At 44.2% G+C, this 16590-nt stretch overlaps 1 protein-coding gene and 1 pseudogene across 1 annotated transcript in view; one reads left to right on the forward strand and one right to left on the reverse strand.

The window, feature by feature from the left end:
- The window catches only part of LOC147025711 (carbonic anhydrase 14-like), a 59275-nt gene that overhangs the window by 35709 nt on the left and 6976 nt on the right, over positions 1-16590 (reverse strand). The window contains exon 2 of the mRNA XM_085880403.1: positions 465-500. Coding sequence (XP_085736529.1) covers positions 465-500 — 36 coding nt within the window. The remainder of the gene's footprint in view (positions 1-464; positions 501-16590) is intronic.
- The window catches only part of LOC147025712 (uncharacterized), a 2375-nt pseudogene continuing 919 nt past the window's right edge, over positions 15135-16590 (forward strand).

Genomic DNA, 16590 nt, shown 5'->3' on the forward strand with positions numbered 1-16590 from the left:
GAATAGATATATCTGAATTCTGATGAAGATTAGTGATTATCTCTGATGTATGTTTTCACTGCTCCATTGTTTTGAAATGATGGAATGCCTCTTCTCTGATGTATATCGTAATGGATTGTAAAAGTTCCTTGTTCTTGTGATTTGTTGACATAGCGTGCCTGAAGTTGTGTTTCATTGTTGTTTTGTGGTAGTCATCTTGATGCTGTCGTTGCAGCCTTCCTGGCAAAGAAATAGCTTTCTACACATGTCTCTCATTTTCTTGAAGATTATTGACGCTTTGGTCCACCTGCAGGTAAATAGGTCTTTTGACTTTTGCCTTAATCGTTTAGAAGACACAGTGCTAGGATATGTACCACATGCCACCCCATTTTCGAGGAAATAGGTTAATGAAAACATTTTAGCAATGAAAACTCAAGTCTGCATTTTAAACTATAAACAAAGATGACCAATAAGAAATGACTTACTGCATGGGTCATTCGATGATTTGCTGTAACACCAATCTGTTGCAAATGTACAGAAAACACAAACGATCAGGTCTCATGACAAAACTGAACTTTTTATTTTTTATTTCAATCAAATGGAAGTTCTTGTGCAAGTTCGTTTGTTTGCTCATACATCTCGGTGTGTGTGACGACCAAATACAGAGGATACCACGTCCGACGTATTATTCATGTAGAACAAGTTTTCTTTAAAGACTGAATAAATAAATTAATGGATTATAAACTATCTTTATACCACTGATCCACTTTGCTCATTCTGAAGTCACGAAACATAAATATTTCTGAAGTTATGAAATGTAAAACATAAATTTCTCCCAAGATCCACTTGATCAAACTTAATTGCAGACTTGCAGCGATGTTTGGTGATGTTTGCATTATGACGTTAAACTTTGTTTACCTGGTAATGATTCATAGCACGAGGCAATGATTAATGAACACGCCTGTTCCTTCACACCAGTTACCACCACAAACATTGAAAGAGGGAATGTCTATGTCATGTGGGACATTTTTACTTCACCTGCTCCCATATAAGCATCTTTAGGCCAAACAAATCATTTCAAAGGAAGGAAATTGATCACATAGGGGATGAGTCATCAGGTGAGAAGCCCGAATGACCTTTGATATATCTGAATCGGATATATTTTACCAATTCTTTCAGATCCTGTTTTGTAGCTTAAATCCAATAAACATGATCCCATAAAAATAAGCTTAATTGTAAATCCAATAAACATGATCATACAGCTAAAAAATACAATCGATATCTGTAATCCGATAATGCTTTCACAATAAATTGCAGTTTTTGATGAAACTTTTGACCTTCATTTTTGTTTTCTCCTTCCATTTAAGGCCCCAGACTTGCTGATAAAATCAGACTTGCTGGTAAAACATAAATCTTCTTTTAGGCCACATCTAAGGGTTTGCATAACTTCAGAGTGAGCAATGTAGCTCCAATAAACACAAAACATATCTATTTACTAATAACAAGTCATCTTGTTCCTTCACCCAGCTTATCCACTGCATTTGATCCTGCTTTACCCAATCCACTTATACGTACATGTTAAAGAGCTTGAATGGTGTACAAATCCTGATGTGGATTCCTTCCTTTCTTACGGACTTCTCATCTCATTTCTTCTCATCAATGCCATTTATGAAATGTCTATTTGTTATTTGTTTATAATTTTCCTTCGTGTGGAACTCATTTCCCCATGAAAAAGTGCAACTGTCATGTCTTGCCAAATCGTTTGTACTTTTATCCTGTAAATATGACTGTGCTCCAAAACGAGCAACTTTTTTGTTTCTTGCAAAAAAATGTCATTTTGAAAACAAGGCAAATGGTGTGCCCGTGTCCCTTACGTGTTTCCATGGTCAATCAACTGGTTTATTTAACGACAAAATATTGACACCGATTTACCAGCATTTCTGCAGTTGTAAGTTTAAACAAACCCGACCGAGCGTTCGACGTCAATCGGAGAGCTGCGATACCACTCCATGAACACTGAACCTCATGGTGCTCATTGAAATAGGAACACAATTTATGGTACATGTGAAAAAACGATGTGCTATGGACGAACTCGTCGTTCCTGAAGATGTATTGTTTAAAGATGAACCCACAATTTGAATGAGGATGAAGCCATCCTATGATGAAAGAAAATAGAAACTACCTCATGATGTGGGTGAGGCGTTCAAAACATTTGATAAACAAGTTACTAACAAATAGTTCAAGACATCGCACGGTCCTTTCCCCATTTTTCAACGTATAGGTATACATACTGCATCACTGAACTTGTTATAATACTGGTGCTCCTCGCTATATGCAAAAGAGATAATAACTCGGTTAATCGATAAAGAACATCTCGAAATGTATAACTAAATGAATACCCACCATAAATACATCGAAATAGAAGAAAAGACAGAAGAGTACAGGACTGTAACCAGCACTGTACTCACCAGTAACAGGAGAAGAGCTTGCAAGCTGAGGCCTGGGGAAGTGTGCATGGGGAGCTAAAGTCATAGACTTGTCCTTTCGGCCGATGTTGACTGCGAAAATAATTGGTGGTTGAATTCATTGACCTTTTGTGCAAATTCTCTTCAAATTTCAAGTCAATGAGATGAAAATTGAGGATTTCAGAAATACCTCCTAAGTTTTACAAATACCTCCCAGTCACGTCAGGTCAGGTCAGATCAGATCAGATTACATCTGTGACTTGCTACGGGTACCATGAAAACCTATACAAACCTGTTCCATGGTCGGGTCATTGGCGACGGAACCATCTCCCCCACCCAGTTTCCTGGTGAGGAGGGTGTATGATATGGACACCCAGCAGGATGAAGAAGAAAACCTGTCAAAGAGTAGAGAGGAGCTCCTTGTGAGCCAACGGCCATCCATATATAGTGCCCAACTGTGTCTGCTGGCGTCATCCTGCTAGTTGGGTTACTTTTGATCAAGAGGTTGGTGGCAGGATTTGCACTCTGGTCACCGTAAAACCCTTCATTCCGCAAAAAATTCCGGAAGCATGAAAAAAATCTGATAACCCACTTCATGGGAGTACCTCCTGTGCAGCTTCCCTCTGCAGGGCAGATCACCGGATGAAGGGATTGGGGCAAAGCCTTCAGGACCCCCAATCTTTGATGATAGGAGGGAAACCACGGGGTAACATTCCCGGGTCCAAATGCGGGAGAGTGTGTTGGGGTCGTGCTGAGGTGTCTTCCACCAGACGGGGGTCTCCTTGGGTTAACCTGAGGTGGTCCATTCAGGCGGGTGCCTGGAATGCCCTATCCCTAAGAGAGGATGATCACCTGTCTCTGTTATCATCTGAGCTCAAGCATTTGGACATCGGTATTGCAGCACTCTCTGAGGTTCAGAGACCAGGTTGCGGCGAGATCATGATTGGTGGTTACACCTACTATTGGTCTGGTCACTCTGATGGTTGCTGTAGGTCTGATCATGGTGGGGCAATCCCAAGGAGTTGCTGTAGCTGTGTCCAGCAAGCTGACTCCAATGATAATTGAGGTAACACCGGTCAACGAGCGTATTATGAGACTAAGGATTCGTCACTCCTTGGGTGTCATTTCCCTGATCTCTTTTGTATACGCTTCGACTGAGGGAGTGATCTCACCGTGAAGGACACATTCATGCTCGAGTCTGTGGTTGATCAGTGCCCCAGGCGAGATACTCTTATAGTCTTGGGGGATGTTAGTGCATTGACTGGCACAGAGAGGGATGGTTATGAGATGTGTTGGGCCCCATGGGTCTGAAACTATGAACCAGAATAGCACTAAGTTAATTGACTTTGCAAGAAGTCATGGACTCATTGTGGCTGGTTCATGGTTTCAGCACCAACAAGCTCATCGGTGGACTTGGTATTCCAACGCTGGTGGTGTGGTGAAGGAGATTGGCCATGTGCTTGTTGATGGTTACTGGAGGACAATCCAGAACTGCAGGGTCTACCGGAGTGCTCAGTTCCTCAATAGCTACCACAGGCTTGTTGTAGCAACTCTTAAGTTGCAGCTTAAATCCAGGAGAATGGTACCATCCTAGCTTAGGCTGGATGTTGGCAAGCTCAAGGATGAGATGGTAGCTGAGGAGTTTGCGAACAGGCTGAGTAGATATTTGGGGGGTCTGGGTGCTTTGGGGGGTCCTGAAGAGTTGTGGAGTGCCTTCAAGACCACCGTCCTTGATGTTGCCGGTGAATGTCTTGGAACTCACCAGAGGGCGAAGAAGAATTTGGTCTCTCAAGGGACACTGGATACCATTGCCCAGAGTCGAAGGGCCAGGCTGAATGGCAGAGCTGAGCTGTTCAGGGAGCTGAGGCCTTAAACTGTACATGCACTAAGGGTGGACAAGGAGGTCTATGTGTGAGGAATCTGTGAGGGGGGTAGAGCATCACCTGTGATCAACTGATTCTTGTCCTGCTTACAAGGGAATTCGCTCATTGCATTCATCCAAGCCCATCCCTCAGTGTACTGCAGTTAGAGCGGAGGGTGGGGGGCTCCTGACAGAGGAGTTCGAAATGAAGGCCTGCTGGGCCGGTTAGTTTGAGTGGCTGTACCAAGCTGATCCACCAGCTGTCGAGTTGGACATCAGGGGTGTTACAATCCCGATTGCTGACCCTCCAATCAACTGTGGTCCACCTTCGTATGTGGAAACACGGGCTGCGGTGAACCGGTTGAAATGGGCTAAAGCTCCAGGGATCTGTGGCATCCATGCTGAACTTCTCAAGGCTGGTGGAAATGCTGTATTCATGTCGTTGCATGCAGTTATGTGCTCTGTCTGGAACACAGGCATCATCCCAACTGACTGGAAGAGGGGCCTTGTTGTCCCTCTCTGGAAAGGGAAGGGTGATCGCCAAGACTGCAACAACTACCGAGGGGTGACGCTGCTCTCAGTGCCAGGCAAGGTCTTTGCTCGGATAATTTGTGACAGCGTTCGCCACCATCTGCTTGAGCACCAGCGTCCCAAGCAGTCAGGCTTTAGACCAAAGTGGTCCACGATTGACCGTGTCCTTGCTCTTCAGGTCCTCACAGAACGCAGGTGAGAGTTTGAGCAGGAACTGCTCCAGCCTATGTTGATCTCTGTAAAGTGTTTGATTCATTGAATCGGCATTCCCCCTGGAGGATTGTTGGTCTTTATGGGGTGCCACCAAAACTGATCGATCTAATGTCTGAACTCTACTCTGGTACTGAGGGTGCTGTGAGATGTGGTGGTACCATCTCTGACTTCTTTCCAGTTGTTCCTGGAGGTCGTCAGGGGAGTGTACTGGCCCCCACACTTTTCAGCACTTGTGTTGACTGGATTCTCAGGAGGATGTCAGAGAGATCAAGCTGCGGTGCATCGTTTGGGAATGTCAAGATCTCTGACCTTTATTTTGCAGATGATGCAGTCATCTTTGCGGAGACTTTAGATATCCTTTTGGGGGCCCTCAAGGTGCTAAATGAGGAGTTGGAGCCACTGGGATTACGTGTTTCCTGTGTAAAAACTAATATAAGATCCAGTCTTTCGATGACATATTGCATGTTGCTGTCCTGTCTGTGCCTGTTTGTGGTGAGGATGTTGAGGTCACGGAGAGATTCACTGACCTTGCCAGTGATATTCATGTCTCTGCTGTCTGTGAGCCAGAGGTCAACAGATGTCTGGGTCAGACCTGGGGAGGCACGGATTCACTGGATCATTGGTGTGGCGCTGCCGGTACCTGTGCAGAGGACGCTTCCAGTTTGCTCTATGGATGTGAGACTTGGAGTCTGACCAGGGATCTGAGATGGAGACTTAATTTCTTTGGTACCAGGTCTCTTCGGAGAATCCTTGGCTATCGCTGGTCGGACTTTTTGTCCAACGAACGGTTGCTGAGAGACTCAAATGAGATTTGTTACCTGCACAGTCCGTGAGCGTCAGCTGCAGCTGTATGAACATGTGGCTCGTTTTCCTGACGCTGATCCTGCTCACCAGATTCTCTCAGCGAGTGAGCGTCTTGAGTGGAGGAGGCCAATTGGCCGACCACGTGCCTCATGGTTGCCGCAGATCGATCAGCATCTCGAGGAGATGGGGATGGGCCAGGCATCTGCCTGGGGGATGGCCAGACAGAGGCCCCTGGAGTGCTGGTGGAAGTGGACGCAGCGACACGCTGCTCCGGTGCATGCTCCCATACCTGTCCTGACCTCCTTGGTTGTTGTCCTTGGGCCTATGTTGACCTTTTGGTCGATGTTAACCTCAAAAATAATTGTCTAGTTGAATTTAGTGACCTGATATATAAATTCTCTTCAAATTTCAAGTCCGATGGATGAAAACTGAGGATTTTAGAAATACCACCTCAGTTATTGATCTATGTTTACCTTTTGGTTCATGTGGACCTCTCCAAAATAATTGGTGGTTGGATTGAGTGACCTGAAATATATATCCTCTTCGAATTTCAAGTCAATCGGATAAAAATTGAGGATTTTAGAAATCCCACTGAAGTTGTTGACCTTTGGCCTATGTTGACCTTTTGACCACAAAAACAAAAGGCTTCTTCCGTATGACAAACTCTACTAGGTAGTGAAGTTTTGTGAAGATCAGTTTTAAATTGTGACCTGCAGGCGACAGACAGACAGACAGACAAACAAACAGACAGAATAACAAAATCAACTAACCAATATACAGTACTTGGAAAATCTTCGATTTTGCAAGTAACAAACAAACAAACAGACAGACAGATAGGATGAAAATACAGGGTGTCCAAAAAGTCACCAATTGATTTAGAAATTAAATAACATTTTTGTTTTTTAATAATTTATTTATCTTTTCTTTTCGGAATTTAGATTAATATTTGGAAATTATCCATGGAAAAATTCACAACTGAACAAAGAACCAAAATGGTGGAATTTTATTTTAAATTTCATCGATCAATTATTCTCACCCAAAGAGCATGGACACTGAATAATTTCACGAAATTCAGAAATTTCTTGGCCATCACGTTCTCCTGATTTGATGCCTCCCGATTATTTTTTTTTGGGGGGGGGGTTACCTAAAGGAGCGTGTTTACATCAATAAGCCCCAAACAATTCAGAAGATCAAGGATAACTTCTGTGCAGGAATTCGAAAGCTGCAGCTGGAATTATTGTCCGCTATTCTGGAAAATGCTGTCGAAAGAGCCCGTCTCTGTGAATCCAAAAATGGAGGACATCGAAGTTGCATCCTTTTTCATAAATAAAGCAAATTTATCTCCATTTTGTAAATTTTCTTTTGGTATAAAAATACTCATAAATTGTTTGAACAAGCTCGAATGAGCTAAGATCCTCGTCCTCTTAATGATGACGTCAATAAAACGAATATGACGTCATTGTGATGTATCAGGTTTGCGATTAATTATCTGTGCTAATGCCCTGTTCGATTCCCGCAAACAGAATTCAAAAAGCTTGCCTAGTTTCGGAGATAATTTTTTAGGCGATTTCCATTAGCCGAGACATTTTGACGTCATAACTTTTTTTCTAGGAAGAATTTTCAAAATCGGAGATGGTTACTGTCTGCGCAGGGTATTTTTACATATATATGCCAAGTTTCAGGAAGTTTCGATGAAAACTGTAGGCTGTGAAACAAAAAAGTTCACAAGAACAACAATGTGAGTAAGACTTAGAGATCCTCCACGAGGATCGAAAAACAGAAACGTTATTTAATTTCTAAATCCCAGGGTGACTTTTGGGACACCCTGTTTAACGTCCTTCACTTTCGGTAGCGGAGGTAATAATAATAATAATAATAATAATAATAATAATAATAATAATAATAATAATCATCTTCAGCGGTTTATTTCCGAGCTGCCCCTCTCAATGGCAATTATTCCTGTACCATCCGACAGAGTTTTACTTTGTGCAGCATCGTTTGTTATTGAGATTTAAATTGCTTGAAAGGATTCGATGAAAAGTGTGCCAAACTGCATTCCTTTGTGAAGGAATAGGAAGGGAGGGGTGGGTGGGACTACCACTCTCAATCATCCTGATGGGGATGTGGGTGGGGTGGGGCGCTCGACATGTTTGCCCCAGGGGCAATCATACCTATATAACATGGGTGTGATTAACAGTGACATATTACCAAGAAGTCGGTGACAGCAACAACCCACACGTATTTCTATGCACTACATAATAGGCCATAAATCAGATATGGTCCACGTGCACCCCCCCCCCCAACCCTTCGACCCCATATTTTTCACAAGCCTTAGGGTCCCCTGAGCATGAATTCAACTGGTAACAGTGAATAAACTGGGACTCACTAGCCATTTTCCAAACATATCCGACGGTACCCTCAAAATGTCAACTTTTCCTCAATTTCGCACGTAAAAAATCCCCTGAGTGATAAGATCTCTGCAGTTGCCCAATCAGCATTAATATTAATAAATTATATATCAAATGGAAGATGATCACATGCAGATTTTCAAAATGGAGTCATCTGTCAAATTTAATAGCATTATGTTTGTCCCAAGAAGTAATGAAGAGGAGAACCTCACTTTTCCTTTTGACAACTCGGATTCAACTCAGATATCTGAAATAATAACGGATATTCATGATCATTTTACCTGATAAAACAAATAAATAATTCTATGATATTACAAATTTTACTACCTTTCTATTTATACCAAAATTGTCCCACACCAACTCAAGATGTTCCAGGTATTACGTCTTAAACATAATTTGATCACTGTTGCCACACCCAACATGTTGTCACCAGTAAGACGTAAGACTGAGAAAATATGCGTCACTTCACATCAGGAATATAAATTATAAGTTTATTAAAGAAAAACAATTGAAACTTATTATGTCATGTCCATAAAATGTCATTGTGCATGGATTACGCATAATATTCATTATCGCTGTCGTCATCACTCTCCAATGCCTGCTCTATATCATCAAATGCATCCATATCTGAATCCTGAGCAGAGTCAGTGTCGTCAGGTGTGACTTCAGCAATGTCAGCCAGTTGCCGTGGGAGGACATCTCCTTCATACCACAGAGGATCAAGGTTACCATCCTTTTCCTCCGAACCTTGTTCCTGACTGGCCTTCGGAATCTGTGGTTGTGGAATATGCGCCGTCTTCCAAATCCGTACTTGGTGGTTTACTCTCCGAATGTGCTGGGTAAGACCTCGCTTACAAGGTGGTAAGTTAGCCATATCCACATTCCAGTCATTAACCATCCCTTAACGGAGTACAAAACTGTACAAGAATGCTTGCGTGCTGCTGAAGAGGCGACCAGAGAAGTTGGACAGCCTGATGCCACTACTACATTTGACTTGGGAGTTTGCATGAAGTCAATTAGTGTGGAACTCACCAGCCAAGTAGGAGAGCCACATAATTCGAATTGGCACATTCCACCTCGTATGCGCTTATATGAAGATGATTGCCAAAAAGATGGCTGGGTCTGGGTTAGCAGATGGTCTCCTAGAAGCTGGACTAATCAGTGGAGGATCTTTGGGTGATGTGATGTCTGGGAAGCACTGCGACAGAGCCCTACATTGTCACAAGATTATGTTGGAATGTCTTGAAAGATTGTTCATGGAGGAGTACCTCAAAGATAAAAGCACTGATGATCTGTTCTCGTCTTTCTCTGACGAATCATCAGATCAGCTACGTGCCCTAGTAGATTCCCACAGCCAAGATACTTTGAATGCTGTCTTGATGGACAATTCCATTGTCCAATTCATAGAGCAGTATGCAGAATTCAAAAAAGGAGTCGCAAATGGACGTTTGGGGAAGACTGCCCAGCTGTGGTTGTCATACATGGACCATGTCTGTTAAATTCTATCACAACTTGAAGCCGTAAAGCTGGTTCACTGTAAAGCTAGTTCTATCACACCACACCTTCTATCACACAAACAACTTTTTTTTGTATGCTGCATCCATCATTCGCATGACGTCTCTCTTCTTCAGTTTCGGTGGGCAGAACTATGCAAGGTATCTGCCATATTTCTCTGTGTTCATAGCTAATATAGACAACTCACACCCAGGGGCAGTATCGCTGATCAAGAGAGGAGCTATCAGTGTCGCACGCTCCTTTATCCCTGGCAATCGTTGTGCAGTGGATAAAACCATGGAGGAGACCTTCATGAGGCATGCTAAGTCACGTGGTGGTGCTGGAACCAGTGCAGCAGGTACATCTGGACTACTCACCAACTACCAGGTCTACCAGAGATGGGTTAGGACAACACATGCAAGGTCTCTTTATGTTGATGCTGCACTTGGAATGGCTCACATGTTGGACAGTGGAGAGGGAACAAAGCATCGTGATACACATCCCGACAGAGGTCACAAAAGGAGAGAAGTTGGTGAAAAGGGCCAAAGATGCCATAAGAAGTTTCCTTAATCCTTTCAATATCGAGACAAATGATCAATTGTTTATACTCTCATCAGGAAGTGCAGCATCTGATGCTGTTTCAGACGATGTTCTAAAGGCTGAAGCTGTTGGTGAAAGAGCACGGGATGAATTTATTGAAGCTCGACTGAAGAATAGTAAAGATTTCTTTGAGCCTGTGAAGAGACTGAACCTCAAAACTCTGAGTGACATGAACAAGGTCTCTAAGATGAAGAAAACCAAAACTCTGAGTGACATGAATAAGGTATCTAAGATGAAGACAACCAAGAATAAGGTCAGACAGTGCAAGCAACAGGGTCATGTAGCCTTTCAACTCTTTGTAAAGTCACAAAATCAGGGCTTACAAGTCGATATGAAAGAACTGTTGGCATATCCATTAACTCACTTCCGGTTCCGGTTTTGAGCGGCAAGAGGTCTCCTTCGGGGCTCCCTGCTGACATTCTCAAAGTTAAGTTCCGGTTGTTATTTGTCCCGTTTTAACTGTTTAATTTTCTCACCTACATGTTAATGTGTGTTCCTAGTTCGGTTTTGTTTCAAAAATCGTGCTATTTTGTGAGTATTTTTGTCGACGTTCTTACTTGGTGTTTGAGGCCTAGTCCTAGGTTTGAGGCCTACCGGTTCCACTCGGTGTTCGATCGTTTTTTTTGTTTGTTTGTTTGTTTTTCTCCCCATTACCTTCAATTTCTATCCTCCCATTACCTTCAATTTTCATCCTCCCCACTTTCCAAACATCCCCCATTCTCCCAACTAATCTCTTTCTTATCTCAAAAAAAAAAAAAAAAAAAAAAAAAAAAAAAACCCAACAATAACAACAACACGCTCACCTTCTCCCGATTCTGCTACTTCTTCTTCCTCTTAACTTCCTCCCCGTCTCCCTCGATTTCTTTTTTTTACACTTCCATGACCTAATCTGTTGAACTCTCTCATACATTAATATTAACAACAAAAACGATCTTATAATGCTTCATCTTCCTCTCTCACACATGTGGTACTCTTTACTGTTTCACAATGCACTTCTCTTCTGCTATTTTAACAGACTGCTCTCATTTCGACCTCTCCTTCATTCCTTGCCTAAAAATCCAACTATTACAGCGCTTCTTCTCTCCATGCTCTGAATCTCGCCTTCATTGCATCCATCAAGAATTGTGTTAAATCGCATCTCTGACCTAAAACTTTTAAAAACCACAGTTTGCCATGGATGCTCGCTTTCCATCAACCATTCTTTTTTCCAACTTCAGTGCCAACTCACCCCCTCACCCCTCACTCTCACTCTCAAAGCAACCATCCACTCTTCTCCCTCCAAGCCTCCCTCTCACCTCTTTCAAAAATTCCCCCCTCACCTTTCTCCCACCTTTCATCCCCCTCACTCTTCCTTCTCTGTTGCCCCCTCTCATCCACCAACCTGCCTCCCTCCACTGCCTCTCACCTCCATCTCTTCACTCCACCTCCTCAAATCCTCAACTGCCATCTTCCTTGTCTCTTGTCCCCCTCTCTCCCAGCACCACAGAGCCTTTTCTCCTCCTCATTCGGCCCCCTCCCCTCGCTATTCTGCAATACCCCACACTCCTTCAGCAACCCTCCTTACCTCCTCCCCCTCGTCCCTCATCCTACCCTCCCCGCCCCCTCCACCTCCTGCACCCAAAGCCTCCTCCCTACCTCTTCATTAAATGTGTGGACCTCAAATATCCGGGCCTCGCTCAAACCTTTCAGATCTTTCCATGCAGGTTGCCACTGACAAACCAGACATTATCTGCCTAACAGAAACTTTCCTCTCCCAAGACGTGTCTGACTCCCAAGTATCTCTCCCTGGTTACTCCCTCTTACGGTATGACAGACCTGAGCCTCGTCCTGGTGGAGGTGTTGCTCTCTTCATCAAAGACTCTATTCCTCACTCTCCCTGCACTGCTCTCACTCCCCACACCCCCAGGAATACCTCTGGCTTCGGCTTCCCTCCACTCCCACCTCATGTTTATATGTGTACTGTACCGTCCACCGAACAGTGATGACTCCATCTACACCTCACTCTCCGAAAACATGGACCATCTTCTATCTTCTCTCATCCAAACTCTCTCTTCCTCTTATGTGGCGACTTCAATTGTCATCACGCCAGTTGGCTAGGTGTGGGTACCTCTCTCACCTGCCATGGGACGTCAGCAAAGCTTTCTGTGACTCATTGGGACTGACTCAATCGGTCAACTTCCCGACCCGGATCTCAACCAATGGTACTCCATCTCTTCTGGATCTGATTTTGACAAATTTCCCTGACAATATCTGCTGCTCTTCCTTCGCTCCAATTGGTTCTTCTGACCACGTCCTTGTTAAAGTGGACATCTCTCTGGCTGTCATCAGAGAACCACCTCACCGCCGTCGAGTCTGGCATTTCACTCAAGCCGACTGGCAGGGTCTCCGAGCAGCCATCAAACTTACAGACTGGTCTCCTATCACTACTTTCTCAAACATCAACTCATCCTGGGAATTCTTTCAAAGAAACTTGCTCTCCCTCATGCACAGATTTATCCCTCTCTCGTGTTCAGTTGTCTTACCCTTCCTCCCGCCCTTGGTTTACTGAAGCTTTGTGAGGCAGTTGTCCTGAAACAACTTGCCTTGCCTCATGGAAAGCAAAACCCAACTGAGGGCAATCTCAGTTCTTTCCACAAAGCTCGGAACAAGTGTGTATCTACCCTCAGGAGAGCCAGAAAACAACATCTTTCTCATCTCAAGTCTGAACTCTCAGACCTCTCTCCCTCCTCAAAATCCTGGTGGCGTTTAATCAAATCTGTTTCTGGTGTATGTTCCCCCTCCATCCCCTCCCTTACCTCAAATGGTCGCACTGCTGATTCCACACGTGATAAAGCTGAATGTCTAAACTCGGTGTTTGCAGCTAAATCTTGTGTCCCAAACCCATCACTATCTCTACCCACTTTACCCAGTCGCACCCAACTGTCCCTGGACTCTGTATCCTTTTCTCCTGACAAGGTGGAGAGCTTGCTTTCAAACCTCGAGTCAGATTCTGCAACCGGTCCAGACGGCATCAGCCCACGTGTCCTCAAAGCCTGCTCTTCTGCTCTTGCTCACCCTCTCTGTTCTATTCACCCTCTCATTTTCCCAAGGTCATCTGCCATCTGCTTGGAAATCTGCTAACATCACTGCCCTGCATAAAAAGGTGCAAAAACAGATCCCTGTAACTACAGACCAATCAGCCTTCTCCCAATCATCAGCAAGGTTATGGAATCCATCATTGCTTCAGACATGAAATCCTTCCTCTTCTCCAATGGCTTGATTTCCAATCATCAATTTGGTTTCAGACCAGGTCACTCTACCCTGGATATGCTGCTACTGCTCTCCCATCAATGGATGGAGGTCCTCAATGCCAGACAGGAAATCCGAGCCGTATCCCTGGACATATCACGTGCTTTTGACACAGTCTGGCACCCTGCCCTACTCACCAAACTCTCTTCCCATGGTATTCAAGGCCATCTCCACTCATGGCTCGCAGACTTCCTCTCCTGTCGCAGTCAACGTGTGGCCCTAAATGGAGTTCTTTCATCCCCTCTTCCTGTGCAGGCTGGAGTTCCTCAAGGTAGCGTTCTGGGCCCTGTTCTTTTTCTGGTTTTCATCAATGATCTCTCGGACTCTCTGGAAAATCCTCTATTTCTCTTTGCCGATGACTCCACCCTCTGCCGTACCATCTGTCATCCCTCAGACCGGCAAGCAGCAGCTTCTTCGCTCACTGCAGATCTGGATAAAATCACAAACTGGTCCAACACGTGGAACATGTCTTTCAATCCACACAAATCTCACACTCTCCCTATGTCTCTTCGAAAGGTCCGTTTACAAAACCCCCCCATCCACTTTCTCAACAATCCTCTGGAAGAAGTCTTTTCTTTCAAGCTTCTGGGTCTCACTATCTGCCATGACCTTTCCTGGGAAAGTCACATTTCCAACCTTGCCTCAAAAGCCAGTCGCCGACTGGGAATCCTCCGTCGTGCAAAGTCCTTCCTCGGCCCTCTTGAGCTCCTGACTACTTACAAAGCTTTTGTCCGTAGCTTGATGGAGTACTGCTCTCCCCTCTGGGCTGGTGCTCCTCCCTCCCACCTTTCTCGACTTCACGCTGTCGAAACCAGGGCTTTTAAGATCATTGGCATCTCCCGCAATGAAGCTGAGTCTTTGGGCCTCTCACTCAATCACCGCAGGTTGGTCGGTGGTCTTTCTGTCTTCTACCGACTCCTCTCCAGCCTTGCCCCCCTGCTCTCTCTGCGATTTGTCCCAACCACATTTCCACAGGGCGCCAAGGTCCGCCAACAACCCCTTCTGGTAAAACTACCAAAATGACGAATCACTGCTCATCTTCACTCTTTCATTCCTCTTTTTTCCCGCCTTTGGAATAAACTTCCTCACTCTATTCTTTCCCATTCTTCCCTCCAGGCTTTCAAAACAGCTGTTCACCACCACCTCTTATCTTCCCCATCCAAATCCTCGATCTTTCTACCCCCGATAATCCACCCATGCCCACTTCCTTCAATTCTCCTGCTTTCCTTCCTGAAAGTCCCTGTAATGTCCATCTTCTCCCTCGCCATGTTCCCCGTCCCATCCCCATCCTCTCCCTTCCACAGTTCACCTGTGTCTGTTCCCCAATGTTTTGTCCCTTCCACTCCCACCCCTCTTGTCTCATGCCTCCTTGCTGTGAGTTGTGTGTTAGCTCTCATATGAGCCTCGACCAAGGCATACAAAAAAAAAAAAAAAAAAAAAAAAAAAAAAAAAAAAAAAAAACTCCCGTACCACACAGCATCGCTACAGCTGATGGATATCTTACTTAGACTGACAAAGCAGTCATTTCAAAACCTGATCAAGGATTGTCATGATGCTGATGTACCACCAACCAATGAAACATTGACTCTGTATGATGACAATGCTTGCTTCTATTACCTGAAAGAAATACCAAGTAATTTTAGTCAGATTTCTTACAAAGTGTTTGACATCATTGGAAAAACAGGAGATGTGCTATTCAGCACTGATCAATATTTGCCTGATTCAGTGAAGTCGATGAAGAGGCGACGTCGGGGCCGTGGAGAAAAGCTTTTACTTACAGGTGAAGCCACGAAGAGACCACCTGATTGGAAATTGTTCCTGTCAAATGATGAGAACAAGATACAGCTTATCAAACGTCTCCTTAGGCTCTGGAGTGGTGATAACTGTGCATCAAGGTTGCATGGAAGGCGAGTGATCTTTGTATGTGAGGGCATCGCATATTTGCTCACATCTACTGATGGCCAAACAACAATTAGAGAGGAGCTACCACTGCTGAAATCAACCCAGGAAGAAACTGACTCTCGGATGATTCTGTATGTTCAGTATGCTCGACTCAGAAACTATCAATTTGTCCGAGTGAAAAGTCCAGACTCAGATGTATTTTTCATCCTATTACACAATGCTGCCTCTGTTCATGGTACAACTGTCCTGTTTGACACAGGCAAAGGCAACAAGCAGAGGATGGTAAATGTCAGTGAACTAGCTACAGACTTTGGCCAGGAAAAGTGCACAGCTCTCATGGCACTCCATGCTTACAGTGGCTGTGACACCACGAGTGCCTTCCGAGGAATTGGCAAACTTAAACCTGTGAAAACTCTTCTGCACTTTCCAAAATATATCTCTACTCTGGAGAAACTGGGCGATCCTTGGGATATTCCTGATGAGCTCATTGATGAGTTGGACACCTTCACGTGTGCCATGTACGGTCGAGTGTCAAAGGTGTCAAAAGTTGATGATCTGTGACTCATTCGTATAAACGAGCTCTGTGCCAGTCAAAGTCGTCTTGTGCCTTCAGGGAATGTGGATATGGCTAACTTACCGCCTTGTAAGCGAGCTCTTACCCAGCACATTCGGAGAGTAAACCACCAAGTATGGATGTGGAAGACCGCGCATATTCCACAACCACAGATTCCGAAGGCCAGTCAGGGACATGGTTGGGAGGAAAAGGATGGTAACCTTGATCCTCTGTGGTATGAAGGAGATGTCCTCCCACGGAAACTGGCTGACATTGCTGAAGTCACACCTGACGACACTGACTCTGATGAGGATTCAGATATGGATGCATTTGATGATATTGAGCAGGCATTGGAGAGTGAAGACAATAGCGATAATGAATATTATGCATAATTCATGCACAATGATATTTTGTGGACATGACATAATAAGTTTCAATTGTTTTTCTAAAATAAACTTATAATTAAAATTCTTTATGTGAAGTCAGGAATAT

The sequence above is a fragment of the Eptatretus burgeri genome, chromosome 5 (assembly GCF_056783735.1).
Source record: "Eptatretus burgeri isolate ZD-2024b chromosome 5, Ebu_testis_v1, whole genome shotgun sequence".
NCBI classification, from domain to species: domain Eukaryota; kingdom Metazoa; phylum Chordata; class Myxini; order Myxiniformes; family Myxinidae; genus Eptatretus; species Eptatretus burgeri.